This window comes from Rhinichthys klamathensis, unplaced genomic scaffold (genome assembly GCF_029890125.1).
Source record: "Rhinichthys klamathensis goyatoka isolate OS25496 unplaced genomic scaffold, OSU_Roscu_1.1 h1tg000033l_1, whole genome shotgun sequence".
In the NCBI taxonomy this organism is placed as follows: domain Eukaryota; kingdom Metazoa; phylum Chordata; class Actinopteri; order Cypriniformes; family Leuciscidae; genus Rhinichthys; species Rhinichthys klamathensis.
Genome location: NW_026606582.1, coordinates 980,710 through 997,500, shown reverse-complemented (window position 1 = coordinate 997,500; position 16,791 = coordinate 980,710). Strand labels below are relative to the sequence as shown.

General features: G+C 49.5%; 1 protein-coding gene across 1 annotated transcript in view; it reads left to right on the top strand.

Annotated features, from left to right (window-relative positions):
* slc5a12 (solute carrier family 5 member 12) overlaps positions 1 to 16,791 on the top strand; it is a 51,356-nt gene that overhangs the window by 2,924 nt on the left and 31,641 nt on the right. The window contains exons 2-4 of the mRNA XM_056245718.1: positions 3,623 to 3,688; positions 3,794 to 3,845; positions 16,405 to 16,472. Coding sequence (XP_056101693.1) covers positions 3,623 to 3,688; positions 3,794 to 3,845; positions 16,405 to 16,472 — 186 coding nt within the window. The remainder of the gene's footprint in view (positions 1 to 3,622; positions 3,689 to 3,793; positions 3,846 to 16,404; positions 16,473 to 16,791) is intronic.

The window sequence follows — 16,791 nt, the reverse complement described above, 5'->3', positions numbered from 1 at the left end:
CACACACACCACATGGCTGTGGCCATAATGGCCAGTGTTGCGGTCACTGAGGGTTCAGGCGGCGCACACGTGGCGTGACCAGTCACTGGCTGGGCAGACGTGACGTGAACAGTCTCTGGCTGGGCAGACGTGACGTGAACAGTCTCTGGCTGGGCAGACGTGACGTGGACAGTCTCTGGCTGGGCAGACGTGACGTGAACAGTCTCTGGCTGGGCAGACGTGACGTGAACAGTCTCTGGCTGGGCAGACGTGACGTGAACAGTCTCTGGCTGGGCAGACGTGACGTGAACAGTCTCTGGCTGGGCAGACGTGACGTGAACAGTCTCTGGCTGGGCAGACGTGACGTGAACAGTCTCTGGCTGGGCAGACGTGACGTGGACAGCCTCTGGTTGTGCAGACGTGACGTGAACAACCTCTTGCTCGGCAGGCGTGACGTGAACCACAGCCTCTTGCTTGGCAGGCGTGGAGTCGGCCATCTTGTCTGAAGACACAGGCTCAAAAAGAGGAAGAGGATCAGGCTCAGGATCAGGCTCAGGATCAGGCTCAGGATCAGGATCAGGATCGGCAGAAGTGACGTGAAGCTCAGTCTCTGGATCGGCAGAAGGGACGTGAAGCTCAGTCTCTGGATCGGCAGAAGTGACGTGAAGCTCAGTCTCTGGATCGGCAGAAGTGACGTGAAGCTCAGTCTCTGGATCGGCAGAAGTGACGTGAAGCTCAGTCTCTGGATCGGCAGAAGTGACGTGAAGCTCAGTCTCTGGATCGGCAGAAGTGACGTGAAGCTCAGTCTCTGGATCGGCAGAAGTGACGTGAAGCTCAGTCTCTGGATCGGCAGAAGTGACGTGACTGACGTGAAGCTCTGGCTGGACGTGGCTGACGTGAAGCTCTGGCTGGACGTGGCTGACGTGAAGCTCTGGCTGGACGTGGCTGACGTGAAGCTCTGGCTGGACATGGCTGACGTGAAGCTCTGGCTGGACGTGGCTGACGTGAAGCTCTAGCTGGACGTGGCTGACGTGAAGCTCTGGCTGGACGTGGCTGACGTGAAGCTCTGGCTGGACGTGGCTGACGTGAAGCTCTGGCTGGACGTGGCTGACGTGAAGCTCTGGCTGGACGCGGCTGACGTGAAGCTCTGGCTGGACGGTCTCTGGCTGGACGTGAATCTCTGGCTGGACGGTCTCTGGCTGGACGGTCTCTGGCTGGATGCGGAGATCAGGTGATGACCTGGCATACCACGGGAGGAAACTCTCCAGGCATCTGGAGAGTGCCTCTCTCCAGTCCAGACCCGAGAGATCGGGGAGCTCCCTCGGGTCGACCTCCTTAGCCCCTAGCCGGTAACACAGCTTGATCGCCTCATCTCCGAGAGAGCAGGAGGCAGCGAGGGGGGCAAACCCCCAGGTATACTGGAACAGATCAAGGCTCCTTAGGGCTAAGGCTGCGGTTTCTCCAGCGAACTCCCGGCTCATGCTGGGAAGATCTGGCGAGATCCGTGCTGCTGGATTCATTTGCGGTCGGTTGTTCTGTTACGATCAGGCAGGAATGAAGCAGAGAGTGAATCCAATCGCAAGCACTTTAATGATCCAACAAACGTGTAATCCAGGGTAAATACAGAACAAGGTACACGGAACTAGGAACCTCGCAACATCAAACAACAACCGACAGCCAACAACTGAAACACAGGGGTTTAAATACACAGACAAACAAGCTAAACAAGATAACAAGGGGGCGTGGTTAATCAGAAACACATGGGGAGACTAATCAACAAAACGGGGAACAGCTGAACATGAAACAAGACACATGGCAGGATAACATGACAAACAGGGAATCACATGACAGACAAGAACAAGGAACAAAACACAAAACCCACACCGTGACATAGCCCCCCCCCCCCCCCCCATGGGTGGCTCCCGACGCCCCTTAAAACAAAAATACACAAGTTCCGGAGGGTGGTGATGCGGAGGTGGTCTTGGGGGAGGGAAGGAGGGCCAAGTCTGTGCAGGGGAATGGGACCAGGGCATTGCAAAGGCGCGCAGACGACCAAGGCGGAGCAGGACGCGCAGGCGACCTGGGCGGAGAAGACCCCTCGGGCGGCCACGGCGGTGAAGACCTCTCGGGCGGCCACGGCGGTGAAGACCTCTCGGGCGGCCACGGCGGTGAAGACCCCTCGGGCGGCCATAGCGGTGAAGACCCCTCGGGCAGCCACGGCGGCGAAGACCTCTCGGGCGGCCAACAAAACACAAAACCCACACCGTGACACGTGGAGTGTTGCCTTGACAACAGTTGAGGGTATATTTTGGACAGAGAATGGCAGCGGGAGTCTCTCGCTGCGTCCCAATGTGCATACTATCCACCCTATCTGCCCTAAATAGTACTGACAATTACTAATGTCACATACTATTTAGGATGGATAGTATGCACATTGGGACGCAGCTTCTGAGGACACATCTGTGCAATCGTATCAGTTTGAACCGTTGGACAATGGTTGGTTAAGGTAACGTTAATGTCACTTTGATCTATTTTTGTATGCACTGCCACTGGCAGGGTAGAGAAGTGAGATACGAAGCTATGTGTTTACTGATGTATACGTTAGTTCATTGACAGATTGACGTTACAACTAATGGTCATGAAAAACTTTTTTTCGCGATTTGCAAAGATTAATATGAAGGTTAATAAAACTTTACACTCACTTCTTCTGGAGGTGCAGAGGGAACATGAATAGTTGGTACCGATTTTTTCAGGACCAGCTTCTTAGCAAAACCAGCTTTATACTGATCCTCGTTTATAAAGCAGTCTGGTGAGAGATGATTCGCGCAAACATGAAAGCATTGACGTTGATCGTGGGGAATATTCCCTTCGAAAACAAAACTCAGCCACTGCGTCTTCAGCGGTTCGGATTTAGGAACATTAAAATGACTCTGTGTTCATTATTACACCCAAGAACAGAACACCACAATCGCTTAGACGCCATTCTGCTCCAGCGTATCAACAATGACGGACTATGATGACAGCTCGCTCAGGGCTGGGCTGTGTTGAAACGCTGCTGTCAATCAACAACCGTTTTATTGACGTCACAAAAACGAACGGCTCAATTTGAGGCAGGGGAAAACATATAAGGAGATTAAAACAAAAACACTGGATAGATTTTTGTCATTATATGATGGTTGTGTACAGGCACTGCCAACACACATTTCAGTACAATCAACTTGAAAAATTATATGACCCCTTTAAAATTTATTTTGTTTTGTCAAATATAATTTGTCAAATATTTTATTAGTTTTGTCAATCAAACTGACTTTGGCTTACACAAATGAAAAATAAATACTTTTTATGGTAACTTTTATGGCACATTTTTACTTTTTACAATACATTAATATTATATGATCACATTATTGCATAATATATTAATATTACCATATTCAAATCAGAAATATAGCAAATGTCTACTACAGGACAGAAATGAAGTACCGAGTTGGGATGATCCCTGTCAGGTGTGATGTTGGCCAGATGTTGCTAGGCTTTTGGAGGTCATGACTTTTAGTAATAAATCCTGTGTCAGCTGTAGTTATGCAAGTTAAGGCCCAGCATGACACTTATTTGTTCTGATTTGTAATTTGTGTTTTTCTCACAGTATTTGGAATTGCGTTTTGGTAAGCTTGTTCGGGTTTCAGCCACTCTAATTTATATAATTCAAACGGTGAGTGTGATTCAATGTTCATACACTTAAAATGCATATTATGTAGTTTGTTGTTTGGTTTTTGACAAATTTTTGATGCTGATTGTTCTATTGTTAACTCCTCAGATTCTGTACACTGGTGTGGTAGTGTATGCCCCTGCTTTAGCTCTGAATCAAGGTTAGTCTGCATTCATCACAAAGAAATAAAATACCTTGACATGAACCTCACATGAATCTGAGCGGGTTGTTTATTTATTTTATTTTTTTGAGACGCTTTAGGAGAATGGTTTTGTGAATGGATTTCCCATGTGAAAAAGAAGTGCACTTATTTGTATTGAATGTGCACTGGTAGTGTACTTCAATTCTTAAAAGTATATTTAAAAAAAAGAAAAAAATTATATTAATAAAATAAAATTCCACTGAAGTGTACTTAATGAGAGTCAACTTTCATGACAAAAGTATACTTTGTAACAATGTCAAATTAAAGGTTTTATATTACAGTTTTCCTCAATCGCTTTGGCCCATTTTTTAAAACAGTCTTAACATTCTCTAAACTGTAAGTTCATTGGTCAACTGTTTGCTTGAACATCAGAACTCTATTGCATGTCTGCAAAATGTAACTCACCCAAAACATTGAATTCATGCTTCAAAACCTAATGTGTCAGAAAAATTCCACAATGCCAACAAAATAAAAAGTGTCATAGTGTGAGCCCAGCATTAAGGTTGGTGTAAGGGGCAAGAGAAGGGTCAACAGTGTAATTCTAGATTTAATTACAGCTGTACATGCAGGTCTTTTATACATGCAAATACAATTTAAAAACACAATAAGTGCATTGTATCAAATAATTAATTTAAATGTTAGTACATAGTCATTAAAGACACCTAATATCAAGTGGGAACTAATATTTTTTTATTTATACAGCACATTTATTTTTGTAGAAATCTGTTACATGTAAACTGGAAATTCACTGTTGCTTGTTAATTTTTACATATTGTATTCTTCCCCTAACACCGCACATTCTTACATATCTTCATATTGCACTTCCATGACAAGAAACGTCTCGGTTACGGATGTAACCCTCGTTCCCCGAGTAGGGAACGGAGACGTTACGTCGGATGACGGAGAATGGGGGTTTCGCCAGAAAGCCAATCCTCTTCGAGTATTAAAAAACGAGCCAATGGCAAAGAAATGCCATGGGTCTGCGGAATTTGCATAATGTATCTCCGCCCCACCACGTGGGTATTTAAGGAGAGACACCTGCAACAGCAGATCATGTCTTCGCTGAGGAGCCGAGACTGAACTCAGGCGTCGACCCAGCGGTACAGCGGAAGTGGCACGGAGACGTAACGTCTCCGTTCCCTACTCAGGGAACGAGGGTTACATCCGTAACCGAGACGTTCCCTTTCGTAGTCACTCCGAGTTACGTCGGATGACGGAGAATGGGGGTCCCCGTGTAATCACGCCACCTTCACAGCTGTCCTCCAGTGCCCTGCGAAGTCTGACCTCCCTGTCGTGATATAGGCACGGACGAAGGAGTCCTACTTAACACAGGAATACCAAGGTACACTGGGAAGCATATCTCAGGGGAGATATGCCGCAGCATGCCTACCCGTAGGGAGGACTTAAGAATACACATATGGCCCGAGGGGGCTTCATATGGAGGAACACTGGAGTGACCAACCCGTAGGGTGGCATCTACTTTCAACTCCAGGAGTGGCAAGGTGGCTTGCCGAGGGAAAGACACATGCTCAAGGAGGCTTACAGTGGAAATACACATGTGGGGGTTGCTCGGAGGAGGAACCATGCACACGGAGGCACCTAGCCGACGCACAGGCAATAGACACTGGCGCCAGCGTCAACAGTGCTGGAGGAACTCAGGGCTTCAGAGAGGAAGGCTACCTGAGTAAATATCGCACGTATCCAGTCTGTGGAGTGGAGTGGCGAGCAAGCGAAGACACCTAACGGTTCCCGTGTTAGCTTGAAAAAGACAGTACACGGGAGGAGACTGGCTCCACTCGGAGATTGTAAAATCTGGCGAATGTGTTAGGTGTCGCCCAGCCTGCAGCTCTGCAGATGTCTGTCAGCGAGGCGCCACGCGCTAAAGCCCAAGAGGACGCCACACTCCGGGTGGAGTGGGCGGTCACACCAAGGGGGCATGGTCGACCTTGCTGCTGGTATGCCAAAGCAATGGCGTCCACTATCCAGTGAGACAACCTTTGTTTGGAGAGAGCCTTTCCCTTCAGCTTCCCACCATAACAGACAAAGAGCTGGTCTGAGGTCCTGAAACACTGCGTCCTGTCTACGTAAGCACGGAGTGCGCGTACTGGACAGAGCAGTGCCAAGGCTGGGTCTGCCTCCTCCCGGGGCAGCGCTTGCAGGTTCACCACCTGGTCCCGGAAGGGAGTGGTGGGAACCTTGGGCACATATCCAGGCCGGGGTCTCAGGATCACGTGAGAGTGACCGGGCCCGAACTCCAGGCACGCTTCGTCAACGGAGAATGCGTGCAGGTCCCCTATTCTCTTGATGGAGGCCAACGCAACGAGGAGCGCTGTCTTCATTGACAGGATCTTAAGCTCAGCTGATTGCAGAGGCTCAAAGGGAGCCCTCTGCAGGGCACTTAAGACCACTGAGAGGTCCCAAGAGGGAACGAGAGGAGGGCGAGGAGGATTCAGTCTCCTCGCTCCTCTCAGGAACCTGATGATCAGGTCGTGTTTTCCAAGAGACTTACCTTCAACTGCTTCGTGATATGCAGCAATAGCGGCCACATACAACCTTCAGGGTGGAGGGAGACAGCCTTCGCTCCAACCCGTCTTGCAGGAAGGAAAGCACAACGCTGATCGAGCATCTCCTGGGGTCTTCTCGGCGAGAAGAGCACCAGTTAACGAAGAGGTTCCACTTCAACGCATAGACATGTCTCGTGGACGATGCTCTAGCGGAAGTGATGGTAGCCGCCACCGCTGGTGGCAGGGTACTCAAACCTGCCTCGTCCCGTCCAGGAGCCACACGTGGAGTCTCCAAAGATCGGGACGAGGGTGCCATAGGGTGCCCCGTCTCTGAGAAAGGAGGTCCTTCCTCAGAGGAATTGGCCAAGGAGGTGCTGTCGCGAGGAGTATCAGTTCGGAGAACCAGGTCTTGGTGGGCCAGTATGGGGCGACCAATATGACCTGCTCCTCGTCCTCCTTGATCTTGCACAGAGTCCGTGCGAGAAGGCTCACTGGGGGAAACGCATATTTGCGTAGGCCCTGCGGCCAGCTGTGCGCCAGTGCATCCGTGCCGAGCGTGCCCTCGGACAGGGAGTAATACAGGGCGCAATGGGATGAGTCGTGGGAGGCAAACAGATCTATCTGTGCGTCCCCGAACTGGTCCCAAATCAGCTGGACCGACTGGGGATGGAGTCGCCATTCGCCAGAGGTTGGCCGGAGCCGTGACAGCTCGTCGGCTGCAAGGTTCCGCACTCCTGGAATGTAAATAGCACGAAGGGACCTCAGGTGCTTCTGACTCCATAAGAGGAGGTGGCGTGCGAGTTGCGACATACGGCGAGAGCGTAGACCACCCTGACGGTTGATGTACGCTACAGTCGCGGTATTGTCCGAGCGGACAAGTACGTGTTGACCCAGGAGCAACGCGTGGAAGCGGTGCAGGGCAAGGCGTACTGCCAGCAACTCGAGGCAATTGACATGCATGAGGCGCTGGGGTCCTGTCCAGGAGCCCGCGGCTGCATGTCCATTGCACATGGCGCCCCAGCCCGTGGCAGAGGCATCTGTGGAGACGACAACATGCCTGGAAACTCGTTCTAAGGGAACTCCGGCCCGTAGAAAGCTGAGGTTCCGCCACGGGGTGAAGGTCTGACGGCAGGTCGGAGTTATTGGAACTCTGAGCGTACCGCGATGCCATGCCCACCTCGGGACTCGATTGCGAAGCCACAGCTGAAGCGGTCTCATATGAAGCAATCCGAGTGGCGTTACCGCGGCTGCGGATGCCATATGCCCCAGGAGCCTCTGAAAAAGTTTCAGTGGGACCGCATTCTTGCCCTCGAACTGTCGAAGACAAGTCAGCAGTGAGTGTGCACGCTCGCTCGTAAGCTGCGCGGACATGGCGACCGAGTCTATCTCCATACCGAGAAAAGAGATCCTCTGCACGGGGCAAAGTTTGCTCTTCTCCCAGTTGACCCGAAGGCCCAGACGGGCTAGGTGCCGGAGCACAAGGTCTCTGTGTTCGCAAACCTGAATTCGAGAGTGAGCTAATATTAGCCAGTCGTCGAGATAATTCAGGATGCGAACAAGGGCTGCCTCGACGACCTTCGTAAAGACGCGAGGAGACAGAGCCAACCCGAATGGGAGAACCGCGTACTGGTATGCCTGCCCCTCGAAAGCAAACCGAACAAACGGTCTGTGTCGAGGTAAAATGGAGACATGAAAGTAGGCGTCCTTCAGGTCTATCGCTGCAAACCAATCCTGTGGCCGCACGCATTCGAAAATGCGTTTGGCCGTGAGCATCTTGAACGGCAGCCTGTGAAGGGAGCGGTTCAAGACGCGCAAGTCCAGGATTGGCCGTAACCCACCGGTTTTCTTGGGGACAATGAAGTAGGGGCTGTAGAACCCTGACCTCATCTCGGCTGGAGGGACAGCCTCGATTTCACCCTTCGCCAGCAGGGTAGCAACCTCCGCTCTCATGACCGGGGCATTGCCACCGACCATAGTAAAGCGGACTCCCCTGAATCGGAGAGGAGACCGTGCGAACTGAATCGCATAGCCGAGCCTGATAGTTCGGGCGACCCAACGGGACAGATTGGGGAGCTCTAACCAAGCCCCCAAAAACTGATCCAGCGGAATCATCCGAGCCACAGACGTCCCCCCGGAGGGGCAGCGAAGCGGAGTGACCGGCACAGGCAAGGGTGGCATAGCGGCCCTGAGCGTGTGCACAGCCAAGCTCCGCGCCCTGACAGAGGAGACCCGGGAAGGACCAGCGTTCCGCGGGGGTCTGCTCTGCCAGGGGTCTGGCGATAGAGGGGGATGAGAGTGGTGTGGCCCGGGGACGGCACGCACTGTCATCCTCGCCCTCAGAGACAGAGCAGGACGAGAGTGGCGAGGCACGGGGGCGTCGCACACTGTCATCCGGCTCTGTATGCTCAGTGATGGACATTTCGGTTCTTTCTTTAACCACATTAGGGTGCTGCCCACCCGTGGGTGAGCAGCGGGGAGTGGAGAACAAAAGATTCTCCCCCGGCCCTCCACCGGGGGAAGGAGGGGGCCTGCAACCGCCTCCTGGGAAAAAACCGACACCATCACTGAGCAGCCCGTCTCAGGAACGCCGCTTGGCCTGGCGTTTAGCGGGGCGCAGGGCCTAAGGGGGCTGGGGCGCCTTCCTGCGGCTTCCTCCACGACGCGGCCCGGGTGAAGGCTGCTGCTGGGGCCGTGCGGGAGGGGCGGGAGCTGCAGGAGGGCGCCCTCGGCGGCGAGCAGGCTGAGGCGTCTGTGCCGACGGCTGGGTGGAGGCAGCAGCTGGCCGTCGGGGCAGAATATGTTTGATCGCCTCAGACTGCTTCTGTGCGGTTGAAAACTGCTGGGCGAAGTCTTCAACCGCTCCGCCGAAGAGGCCGGCCTGGGATATGGGGGCGTCGAGCAGACGAGTCCGCTCAACGTCCCGCTTATCGGCCAGGTTCAGCCAGAGGTGACGCTCCTGGACCACATTAGTGGCCATCACCTGACCCAGGGAGCGTGAGGCCACCTTCGTCGCCCGGAGAGCGATGTCAGTGGCGGCACGCAGTTCGTCGAACGTCCCTGGGTCAGTCCTGCCCTCGTGCATGTCTCTGAGCAGCTGGGCCTGGTAGACCTGTAAGGTGCTCATCGCATGCAAGGCGGCAGCCGCCTGTCCTGCAGCTCTGTGAGACCTCGCCACCATAGATGACGAGAATCTACAGGCCTTGGACGGGTGCTTAGGATTACCACGAGAGGATGCGCTCTGAGGACACAGTTGCATCGCAACAGAGCGCTCCACCGGGGGAATCCCAGTGTACCCATGGACAGCTGCGCCATCGAGGGGAGGAAAGGCGGAGAAAGCTGACGAGCGTTCACGGGAGGTCAAAGGAGCCTTCCATGATCTCGACAGCTCCTCATGCAGCTCCGGGAAGAAAGGAATTGGGGTTGGCTGAGGCCGTGAGGCGGCAGCCGCACCCAAAAACCAATCGTCCAGCCGTGAGCGCTCGGGGCAGGGCGGAGGGTTCCACTCTAGCCCGATGCTCATGGCTGCCCGGGACAGCATGGCTGTCATCTCGGGATCCGACACGGGCAACGCTGGGACTCCCGAAGGAGGCAACGCAGCCGCATCCTCACTTCCCGAAGACTCGAGCCCACCTTGTGATGCCGCGATCGACATCGTGTCATCCTCTGGAGCGCCGAATGAAACACGCGGGGCTTCCGAAGAAGGACCCGCCTGAGTCACCGCGGCACTCGCGGGTTGCAACACAGCGGAGGGGGGCGTGGTCCGAGGACGCATCGTCGGATTGCTCCACACCGTCACCCTCAGATCACCCTGTCCCCCAGCCGAACTACCACCTCTCGTGGAGGAAGCAGAACGGGTGGTGGACGCGGGGACTCTCACTGAAAGATCATTGAGTCTTAATCTTAGTGTTGCGATGGCCATGTTCCCACAGAAGGAACATGAGTCATCCACGAGCGCTGCTTTAGCGCGTTCAAAGCCCAGACACACAAAGCAGCGCTCGTGCCCATCAGAAGATGACAAATATCGACCGCAACCAGAAGAACACGGGCGAGACATCTTTAAAAAGACGTGCCACGTGCAGCTCTTTTAGGAGAGGAAAAACTCTGCAATGCTGAGGCGACCAGGGAGAAAACACAAAGTCAGGCAGACCACTGCACAGATCGCAGGCAATGTGAAGACTCGCTGGGTACCGCCGTCACACCAACACTGGAGAGTTCGCTCGTCTCGAAGAGGTGAGTCACTTGTAAACTCAGGTCTTGTGGCTGTGAAGTGAAGAGGTTCTCTTGGCTCCGAAGCGAAAACATGATCTGCTGTTGCAGGTGTCTCTCCTTAAATACCCACGTGGTGGGGCGGAGATACATCATGCAAATTCCGCAGACCCATGGCATTTCTTTGCCATTGGCTCGTTTTTTAATACTCGAAGAGGATTGGCTTTCTGGCGAAACCCCCATTCTCCGTCATCCGACGTAACTCGGAGTGACTGCGAAAGGGAACTGTGAATTTTCAGTTTACATGCAACACATTTAACAAAAATAAACTGCTGTTGCTGTTTAGGGATTTAGACGTTCGCCCATGTTCAAAAATGGTAGTGATTGTGCAGGGCCAACTCCATATAGCCTACTATGCTTCCAGACTTGGAAGATTGGTAAGATTGGGATTCCTATTTCATTACAATGGCAGGCCATTTGTCAGTTTAGCAGACATACAAACAGTCCATGTAATAGATATTTATGGAATATGGAATTTATGGAATTTTGATAATTCAATGAATCATTTTGCATCTGATGGTTTTTATGATGAAAGAATGTTTAGAAGTTGTGAAGAGTGAAACGGATTTTTTTTTGTTTAGTTTTGATCAACAAGCCATGTGCATTTAGATTGCTTTCATTTAGTCCAGTGTTTCTCAACCTCTCCTGCAGGGACCCCCTGACAGGCCATGTTTTTGTTTTAACTCTGAAATGGCACACCTGATTCAAGTAATTAAAGGCTTAATGAGTAATTAGAGTAGGAATAGTTCAATTAATCAATTAGTCAACTACTCATTAAGCCTTTAATGACTTGAATCAGGTGTGCCATTTCAGGGTTAAAACAGAAACATGGCCTGTCAGGGGGTCCCTGCAGGAGAGGTTGAGAAACACTGATTTAGTCACTATCAACATTGTGTTGAAATACAGACACTAGGGGTCACCCTTGAGAGCCCCAAACACCTCTGAAATATTCAGAAAAGGTCAATGTAATGTTCAGGCCACGCCCACAGACATACGGGTGTATAAGGCCGCCGGCATGCACACACATTTCAGCTTTGTTTTTTGGAGCCTAAGCCAGCGTCTCTTTACTCTGCAAGAGAAACAAATCCATTCACCTCTGGAATAAAGCATTTGCTGCTGGTTCATCAGCATAAAACAGTGGATAAGTGCAGAGAGCTCCCCTGGGTGCATCAGCAGCGTTCTAAAAGAGGCAATTTCCTTTTCAAAAAAGTGAATTCCTCTAAAAGAGCTGCATGGCAGATTGCGTCTTTTTAAAGTTTTCTCTCTCCCTCGGAAGGGTACGATTGCTGTCTGCACTGTTTAGGCCACGCCCATACAGAAACAGCTTTCGTGGATGCTTCATGCCTTCCCTGCAAGAGCATGCCCATTGGGACGTTGCGGTTGCGACTCTCGTACTTCTTCAAGAGGCCACGATTCTCCTCACCAGATTCAGATTCTCCCCACCGGGAGGCGACCGGCACTGAAGGCGATCTGGGGGATACAATTAGAGAGATGTCGTCTGGTCAGTCCCTGCGCGCCTCTCATTACTCAGCACACTCGTTCCCCTGTTTGAGTTTCTGGATGAGTTTGGCGCCTAGCCCTCGAACTAGCTTAATTTCTCATTCAAGGCATGTGAGGAAGGTGGGCTTATGCCTTCTGACGTAGATTACTCATCTGTGCTGCTACCTTCGGGTGTGACAGTGCAGTCTGAGGGTGAAGCGGAGTTGGCAGCCATACTTTCCCGGGCAGGACGATTGGTTCCTGGGGTTGGAGCGTGATGCAGTAGAGGCAGTGTATGTGGTTTATCCTGCCTCCATGGTTCCAGTGAGGGACAGGCTAGGGAGGCGTGAGGAAGCAGCGCATCCTCGAAATGCAAACTCCTGGCCTGCAGCAAGAGAAGTGGGGCTAGGAGTGAGAAAGCAGAGCGTCGTTCACTGATAAACCATGCCAGGTATGGCCCAGAGACTAAGGAAACTGCTCTTTTATGCGGAACAGAAATAAACTCTTTGAAACAAAACTGAAGATTCTGATCACCACCTCCTGGTTAAGAGCAGCTCCCTCCATCTCTGGGCCACCCACATCAGGGCCACTTAGATGGACGTTTAGAAGGTTTAGTGGCAGCCTGAATTAGCTGTGTCACCTTCCTGTGGGGGGTACGACATGGCGGCCGGGGTGACATCTCAGGTTACGCAGGAGGATGCCCTCTGCGACGAGCAGACTGGGGGCCAGCCCGCAGCGGCCTGGTGGCGGTGATATCACACCGGGATAGGATAATCTTGATGGCCTCCGTCTGCTTTTGGACTGCCGAGACCTGCTGGGCAAAGCCCTTGAAGAGGCCTCCTTGCGAAATGGGAGCATCAAGAAAGCGGACTTTGTCGGCATCCTCATCTCTGCAGGGTTTAGCCAGGGATGGCGTTCCTGGGCCACCAAGGTGGACATTGTCTGGCCGAGGGCCTGCATCAAACCTGGCTCAGAACTACTCTCTTGTAGTTATTTGAGTGCTTTTGCCTTATTGACTTGCAGGATGGCAATCGCATGCTTTTGAACTTCTGGAAGCTGCCTTTCTAGCAACACTGTAAGCCTTAGCAGCTAGGGCTGCCATCGTCTTACAGGCCTTGGACAGGAGACGTGTCTGGTTTCACCACAATTGCACGCTCCACTTGGGGAATCTCCACGTAACCCCTGGCGGCCACACCATTGAGGGTAGTGAGAGTGTCGGAGGCTGTGAAGCAGCTTCAGGCAGTAAAAGGTGACTTCCACGACTTCTGAACCTCCTCGTGCACTTCCGGGAAGAAAGGCACTTGGGCACGACGCGGCTGTGAACCGCAGCCGCACCCAGGAACCACTTATCCAACCGCAAGCACTCAGAACAAGGTGGAGGGTTCAGCAGAGGGGACTCTTGCATTCACGAAGAAGCAGAGTCACAAGTGCAAAGCCGACATGGTTATGCTCTCGCAGTGACAACATGAACCATCCATGAATGCCATCTCAGCATGCTCACGGACCAGACATGTGAGACAGCAATCATGGTGGTCAGATGAGGACAGGAAATGACCACAAGGACGAAAAAGCATTTTTGAAAAGACGCTCGCCGCCCGTGCTTGCTCTTTTAGTGCCACCATCTTATATACCCTTATGTGCGGGGGAGTGGCTTGGCTTGCAATGCATTTTTATAAAACTTAGAGGTGATTGGTGCTCCCGAGTGAGACGCCATTTCTGTGTTGACATAATGTTGTAGTGACTTACAGATATGGAATGAGACATTTATGAGCCATTTTTTGACCGGGAACACAACACTTTGTTCCAGTTTGTACAAAATAAAAGCATTTCAAAACAAACTTCATCGTTAAACATTAAAGCACACTAGTGGGATAAACAGTGCAACTTTTTTCCCATATTTTGTTGAATAATGACAAAATCATCCACAATTATTTATTTTTTTTCACTCAAAAACTTAAGTGCATAAGCTTAGATCAATGAGGCCTATGTCAATCAGTTTAAAAAAGAAATTAGAAACATATCCTAATTAAAAGAAAACAAGATTGAATCCAATATTTGGCGATGATATAGCATAATGAGCAGTTTACAAGCAATATTTAAAAGGCTGGTCATTTTTGACTGCCAACATTAGAGGTTACAGAGTTTTCAACAACCTAAGGGTTAAAAGAAGAAAATCACCTACAATTCTCTCAATTTCTGTCATTCATTTATGTGGAACATGAGAAATTTAGGCAAAAAAATCTCTATAAATAACAAGCTTCATAAAGAACAAAAAACAGACAAAAATTTTTCTTATGAGGTTATTCCCAATAAAGCATGGTTCACTAGATACTTAATATAAATGTGCTTATGCAGTTCCGGACAGACTTTGCCATTTTGATCAGTAGGTACAGTTGATGCAGTTTAATAAAGATGTAAAAAGTATTCTGTTTGTTAAATTGGACCATCTTTACTGTAGTTTATTGTGACTTTTTATTTTAGTGGTTCTCAACTTTTTTTTTATTCCAAGCACCCCAACCTCTACCCCCTTGTTCAAATCCTATCTAAGCTGACATACACTCACCTAAAGGATTATTAGGAACACCAGGGCTGCGTTCAGCGCCGAAAAAACGTTGCAGAACTTTTTTAAACAGAAACGGTGATGCGTTGAACGCACTGTTGTGATGACGCAAGAGTTGCAACTACAGCAGCTGAGAAGGCTTTTTGTGTTCTTTGTGAAGAATTTTCGGAGCCTGATGAAGTCGGTATAAATGTGTTTAATACTACAAAATATGCCCGATGTTACAGTTACTGCACTTGCCGCCCAGAACACAAGAGAACATCCCAATCGAGTGAAGGGATTTGTGGAAACTGAAATGGAAGCACATCAAAAGCACATCTATTTAGCCTCACATACTGACTTTATTTGTAGTTCATACTGTTTTAATACCCTGTATTTTCTTTCTCATTTTTAGGAAAAGCACTTTACATGCATTGTTTATTTCTATACCAAATGTCACACACTTGCAATGAAGCTAAAAATATAAACAACTACATCATTATGTTGATATCCTATATTTTTACAATAATACTTACGACAAACATGTCTTCTAATATGCTCAGTTGTTGCGTATCGAACACATTTGTAAATTACTTCCATTGTGCGAGTTCACTTTAATACCGCGTGCTTTATATACATGTTGCTGCTGATTGGACTGCAGTTCTGACACGCCCACCAAACAAGAGAAAACGCATCTCAAACCCCGTTGCACACCGGTGCACGCCGTTTCCAGGAAACATGACGTTCAACCCGGAAACCGTAGCAAAACGTTGTGCACTGTTGTGATCTTGAACGTGCCCCTGTTCAATTTCTCATTAATGCAATTATCTAATCAACCAATCACATGGCAGTTGCTTCAATGCATTTAGGGATGTGGTCCTGGTCAAGACAATCTCCTGAACTCCAAACTGAATGTCAGAATGGGAAAGAATGGTGTGGGGGATGTTTTCCTTGGCACACTTTAGGCCCCTTAGTGCCAATTGGGCATCGTTTAAATGCCACGGCCTACCTGAGCCTTGTTTCTGACCATGTCCATCCCTTTATGGCCACCATGTACCCATCCTCTGATGGCTACTTCCAGCAGGATAATGCACCATGTCACAAAGCTCGAATCATTTCAAATTGGTTTCTTGAACATGACAATGAGTTCACTGTACTAAAATGGCCCCCACAGTCACCAGATCTCAACCCAATAGAGCATCTTTGGGATGTGGTGGAACGGGAGCTTCGTGCCCTGGATGTGCATCCCACAAATCTCCATCAACTGCAAGATGCTATCCTATCAATATGGGCCAACATTTCTAAAGAATGCTGTCAGCACCTTGTTGAATCAATGCCACGTAGAATTAAGGCAGTTCTGAAGGCGAAAGGGGGTCAAACACAGTATTAGTATGGTGTTCCTAATAATCCTTTAGGTGAGTGTATACCCCTAGTACTTCTGTTGAAATAAAAATAAACTTTAAACAAATATTTCAGTTTAATATTGTATATCTCAATTTTATTTTTTTGCTTGTTTATTTGTTTATTTATTTTGCATTTTAATGTAGATTATGTTAACTGAATTTAAATCATTTCAGAATAATTTGGTCATCCCTGGAGGTTTGGTCATCCCCTTGTGTGTCCCTGCCTCCTGGTTAATGATTTATATTAAAGTCAGCTCTACATTTAGGAGTCATTCATGCAGAATATCATGTATATAAATATATCCTTTTTATCCTTTACCCATCAGTGACAGGATTTGATCTTTGGGGATCCATATTTGCCACTGGCATTGTCTGCACTTTTTACTGCACATTGGTGAGTGTTGAATTAAGATTTGAACTGACTTGATTATGATTGTAATTATGATTATTATCTTCGATTATAAGTGTGATGGTGATGTGATTATGACTGTAATCGATAGTGATTGTGATAACGATTTTGTGTGATTGATATTATATTGGTTATCATTATGATTACTATACTATTTATAGTCTAACAGGACTATGGACACTTAATATGTTAAGTGAACTATGCTATCTTTGTTTGTGAAGGAGCAATCATCATACAAAGCAACAATATCCAGGAGATATTGTCTCAGTTACGTATGTAACCCTCATTCCCTGAAGAAGGGAAC